General features: G+C 36.0%; 1 protein-coding gene across 1 annotated transcript in view; it reads left to right on the top strand.

The window, feature by feature from the left end:
* The first annotated feature begins 605 nt into the window (after nucleotides 1–605).
* Nucleotides 606–6,000, top strand: part of LOC127633237 (actin-binding LIM protein 2-like) — an 81,241-nt gene continuing 75,846 nt past the window's right edge. The window contains exon 1 of the mRNA XM_052112174.1: nucleotides 606–845. Coding sequence (XP_051968134.1) covers nucleotides 830–845 — 16 coding nt within the window. The 5' untranslated portion in view covers nucleotides 606–829. The remainder of the gene's footprint in view (nucleotides 846–6,000) is intronic.

The following is a 6,000-nucleotide window of genomic DNA, read 5'->3' as shown; positions in this document are numbered from 1 at the left end:
ATAAATGTGAATGTTTGAAATTATTTAAACTTGTTTAACTTTTTGGCATTATGCCTGCTTTTATGCTAAATTTCCTGGGTAGGGCTTACTGAATTAATTAGCCACTAAAAAAATATTTTAGCCTATTTTTAAGATGTATCCATTGCAATTTAAATAACAATTTTCCATCTAATTGAATTGAATAGTCTTGAAGAAAATGTAATTAATATATTTTTTTTTTAAGATTTATACATTTTATTTGGTTAAAGATTAGGGTATTCAATTAGATGGATATTTGTTATTAAATTAAAAAGGATACATCTATTTTTTTGAGTGTACTGTAATATTAGATTGTGTTTTCAACAGTTTGCATTCTGACACAGAAAATGTCATCCTGTCCTCATTCATTCAATTAGTCTACGTAAATCTATAGTATGTTTAACATGTTTTTAGCATGTTATTTCATATGCCCGAATCGGACTGTTTTCCAAACCGGGCTCCAGTGTAGTTCTGCTAGAAATACGGTGAACGCCTTCAGATATTTGGGAAGGGGTGTCATGTTTTTGATCGTGAAGCTTCTATTTATAATGGATTGCTGTAATAGCCTGTCGGTGCGCTCTGTCAGGCGATGAGGCGGAATCATATGACCTGCCGTTCATTCCTATAGTATAGCTGTGACACGAGCTGCACCTCTACTGCACATTTCTCCGTCGCTCCTAGCGAGAGGAACTGACAATGCATCAGATCGCTGTGGTACACTGATATTCTGTCGGATATTAATTCAAACACCAGTCGATATTCTCATTGGTCGGTATTTACGAAACATACGTGACATTGCTTCCGCGAGACGATGCCTGAAGAAAAAGGTATGTTGTGCTGTGACGTTCTGGTGGTCATTATTATTCCAGTTGGGTGTTTTGCTATTTTGTCAGTGGGCACCTTTGACTGTTCCATTAAAATGATTTCTTATTTTAATTGTAATATTATACATGTAAAGCACTATAAATATTATAATATATGCAGTCGGTTCACCATCAGAATGGCATCGGCTAATTTGATTAATTAGCAGGTAATTATCAGGAGCATTCCATGCAACATCAATTGAGATTCTTGCACATCAGTTGTGTCTTGTTATACAACTTCATAATGATAAAATGATTTGTATTGTCAGATTTTAAAATATGATGCTTGTGAAGGATAGTGAGCTTGCATTTTGTTAGATGAGGCTCTGCAACGAACATTATTTTCTAGGTTGTCTATTAACAACAATAAAAACAGCCCACCCAGAATAGTGGTATTTCTGGCAGAAGGGCACACTGTTGCTCTCCAGGAGCTCAGATGCAACCTGGCCTCCTTGGATAGCAGTCTATATGATTCTGCCTGTGTGTGTGTGTGAGGAGAGAGTGAGAAAGTAGAAGGGAGGGGGGAGAGATTCTTGCTGACACATAATAGTTTTTTTCACGGGTGACCATCGCCGTTTAAGAGCCCTTGATTATTGTTTGAGGTCTAGTAATGTGAGGTTAAAAGAGCAATGTTGGCAAGTTTTCTTTTGACTGGCATGTTTAGACTGCAGTGTAGGGTTGCAACGGTAAGACATTTTCACGGTATGATAACCGTCTCAGAAAATATCACGGTTTCACGGTATCACGGTATTACACAATTAGTAGGCCCCTAGCTATTATCAGTGAAAACAGAAGGGTTATTTATTTATTTATTTATTTTTGAGCAAACACTTTATTATAATTGAAACTTGAAACCATTTATTTTATTGAAGTATGTGTAAAAAAAAAAAAAAAAGTCTCATTTTTGTAAATAGAATAAATAAGAAAGCTAACAGAATTATAATTATAAACCGAATTATAAACACGATAAAAAAATAGCATGTAGGCCTAACTATAACATGTAATATAAATAAACATGTTGGCATAGCATGTTAAATTAACTACTAAATGAAAAATAACATCAGCTGTGTGAGCTTTTAAAGTAATGTCCTATGAAGTTACCATGGCATTGTTATTTAACTGCTGTCCGCGACCCAGTCCCAATAGACCGGTTGAGAAACACTGCTTTAACTCACACACTCATGTCAGACCCCCTCCCCTCGCTTCTCTCTGACATCTGCTGCATGTGTGTGTGTGTGTGTGGCGCAAGTTGATGAGTCTGACAGACAGTCGAGAAGGAAAGGAGATGCGCACACGCATGTGAGAATCTCCGTCCGGTTGCATTTTTTTCTCAATACCGTAGATAAGCAAATGTGCATGGTATGATAACCGTCAATTTTCAAACCGTGGTATACCGTGAAACCGGTATACCGCTGCAATCCTACTGCAATGAAGTCTGAATGTCTGAAACAAAGAACGTTAATTACTTTAATTAGTTCAGCAGGCAGTAAGATTTGTGGCATGCAAAAGTAAGTTGGTGATTACGTCACCTTACATCACAGGTGTTGTTGAGACTAGTGGTCGATGGAGAGAGCGGAGTGGCCAATGACCAATATAATGCCAGTAGATAAAGTATGTGATAGTTAATTGAGATGTACTCCTAGATGCTGCAATTAAACACACATTTTTATTAGGGCTGTCAGTAGATTAAAATCACTTTATGATTGTTCAAAACATATTGTAATCACAATTAATCTAAAACATTTCCATAGTTAAACGCAATTAATCTCAGATTTTAAAAGTAGTACAATTTGACTCTATGTATAATTGTTTGTCATAATGCGTTTATTTGTTCTTTGGAAAGAACAACAAAATTGAACAAAACAATACAGTATGAAACAAAGATGCTTTATGAACATTTTCGAAACTCCACAGTATAAAGACATAAATTCACTTAAATAGCTCCAATTCGATTAACATTAAATATTTACCATAGTCTAAGTGGGATGTTGACTGATTAAAAGAACTAGTATTCATTGCAATGCGCATTAAACCCTCATGTAATATTAATCAGTCGGCAGGCTGTCTTTTCACTTTAGATATGGAATGCACAAGATTCGTGTAAGGCCATCAAGCGTCGCGTTGAACTCCATATGAATAGTTCATCTTGTTCTGCTTTTAGCGCTGGCACTTCTAATATAAAGATAATTCATCTGAACTGTCCGGTGATCACGAGCTGACACTTCAAAAGCTCGGTGGCAATGGGTACAAAGTTGAAATTATATGAAATTTGAGTGGAGCGTCAACAAGGAGAAAAACTGGCTGCACAGCAGGCTTGTAAGAATTAACATTCTTATGTGGTAAAATGCTGATTTACAAAAGATGCATGAAGGACTTCAGTGAAGTCCTGCCAAGAGGTTCTTTCTTCAGGACTTGATCAGTGGCACGGACTCTATATAGAACCCCAAAGAATATTTTTTCTTGTAGTGTACACTCTTAACTGCTGGTGGAGGGGACTAACTGTCACACATCCTAAAGGGCAACACATTCAGGTCATGATATAACTGTTGGAAGACTCTCAGCAGCTGTAGAAATTCCACTTGCATTGACCGCTGTGACAGTAAACAAAATCTCTGTAATGCAGGATTTGAAAATAAAAACAAGATGGAAAAATGAAATATGACATAATGGTTTTCTGGCTGTAAGTAGATTTGCAGATGGATTTCTAAAGTTTGATTTCTGCTCTATGAAATCTGATGTTGCCTCAGAGGTGCTATTGAACACACAGAGGTAATGCAGTTTCACAGTGTCCTTCAAAGTGCAAATTTAAAGATCAATAAATGTAAGTGAACAAATATAATCCTGTGGGCTGTTTATTTTACCTTTTCTTTTCCACTAAGAGTGACTTAGATTGATAGCTTAAAATCTATTACTGTGTCCCTGTAGTTCCTGTTCTCTTCCTCCCAGGCAGAAATCTTCTGAAATGCAGTCGTCTCTGGTTGCCTCAAAATGGGCACTCCATGCTTACAACTGTGTAATTTGCTTTAAATGCCTTTAATCAGCCTGCCATGTCCAAGGATCATCCTCATTTACACACACAGCTGCATGCCTTGTGGACGAATATGCGCTTTCTTCTGTAGATTTAAGCATCTAGTTATATTTTTGTTGTGGTTTTAACTCCAACATATTAGGGATGCAAAGTAGACCAGTGCTACGGTAGTATTGTGATACTAAAGCTTCAAAATACTGCCGGTGCCGCAGTATTATTTAAATGATAGTACCGTCAATACGGTAGTACCGCAAGTTATGTTGTATGTGCAGTAATAAATATTATTTTCGCTAAAACCTTCATTTGAATCAGACCTATATCTGCAATAACATAAAAAATATGATCTTTTCGAGTGGCGTCCCCTTCACTCAGTGCCCTCTAAGAGCACATAATGCTGTTTAGAACATGGAAATAAATGATTGCAGGGTAAACTTTGACAGGAGTGAATGGGAGATCACATCAAATATATTTGTTTCACTTACCATTTGCTCCAAGGCCAAAACAAAAAATCCACTCTTACGTTTGAATGACTTTCCAGAAGAGAGAGTGGTGGATTAAGACCAATCTACGACAAATTTACAGTCACTCTCTCAGCAGCTGTAATCGAAACCCCCTCTCAGCTGTGGTAATTATTATTTTTTTTATAATTCCAGGGTAATATAACATAAAGAATATTGTTACACTCAATATTTAATCAAATTATTATATAAAAAAGTTTGCTAGATTTACGCTGCCTAAATAAGGAGGAAACGCGTCATCACAGTCTGTGAAAAAGGTCTATTATCAAACAGCTGAAACTGTCTTTTCAACGTTACAAGATCTTTATTTTTATGTTACAACGATCAAATAATCAAAGAAATAATGGAATTATTTCAGTTTAATTATTAAGCCATTGCCGTTTAAACTGGCTGTATTGATGCGGCAAAGATTAAAAAAATAAAATTATTATTTTACATCAAACTGAATGTATTAGGTAACAAGTTAGTCCATGGGAGCCTTCTCCCAGTTCATCCGTAAGTTATTTTCACCACTTCCAGCACAACAAGTGGAATGGCTAGTTTCAAAGAACAACCTATGCAATGGCAAACTGTGTTAAGAATTAACACTATTATGTGGTATCATGATACTACTTGGTAACATGATACTTTAGCTGGTATAGTATCGTAAGATATGATTATGATATCATGACAACCCTACAACATATTTTCATTTAGCAGGATTTTCCTCACAGTATTGCTCTTACTCAATCCTCTGAAAATTTATCTCAGGAACTAACAGGAACTATCTAATTTACATTGTAGACATTTACTTACAGATATTACAGACAGTAGTTCATAACTATGATTAGCAACTGCACAGTAAAAGGATATGCTCTATATATTTTAGTGGTTTTGCAGGTTATGCTTTCACGCATTAAAATTGCAGTTTGACTTGATTTTTTATTGTTATTTTACTAAGTATTATTGTAAATGCCTTTCTCAGTATTTTGGTGCAGTTCTGAAGCGATTGTCAATGCTGCTTTAAATTATTATTATGACTGGCTGAATATGACGGAAACATAAACAGGTTTGTCTTGAATCTTTTGTTGCATTTGTTGACAGCTCTCTACAGTATTACTCTTTATTTCTTTCTTGTCTTCTTTTCTCTCTTTTCTTGCTCTTGTCACCTTGCATAGCCTGTAAACGTTTTGAGTAACAATTTGCTGACGGATCATCAGAAAGTATCCGATTGACTATTTGGCCATATTGAGGTTAAATGCCAGACATACCTTCACATGTATTCATGAACCGATATGCTTCAGTGGGAGTGAATGAAGTGAAGGTGTAGTGAACAGGAGATGAATACAGACAGGTGCAAATGTGCACCTCCCCATTGGGCTAATAGAAAAACCAACCAGCTTGTGTATGCACAGTGTCATATTTGAGGGGCTTATATAACATATAAATGTACACTGCCCTACAAACAAGGCAAAAACAATAACCACACCGACCTTGAAACTGAGAAAATGGCTTCAAAGTCTAGCCAAATGTGAATTATAAAAATGTCACACTTGTCATAGTTCAGCCAACCCCTTTGACAAATCATAATTAA

Source organism: Xyrauchen texanus, chromosome 40 (genome assembly GCF_025860055.1).
Source record: "Xyrauchen texanus isolate HMW12.3.18 chromosome 40, RBS_HiC_50CHRs, whole genome shotgun sequence".
In the NCBI taxonomy this organism is placed as follows: domain Eukaryota; kingdom Metazoa; phylum Chordata; class Actinopteri; order Cypriniformes; family Catostomidae; genus Xyrauchen; species Xyrauchen texanus.
Note: the sequence above shows the minus strand (reverse complement) of the source record. Positions and strands in the feature narration are given on the sequence as shown.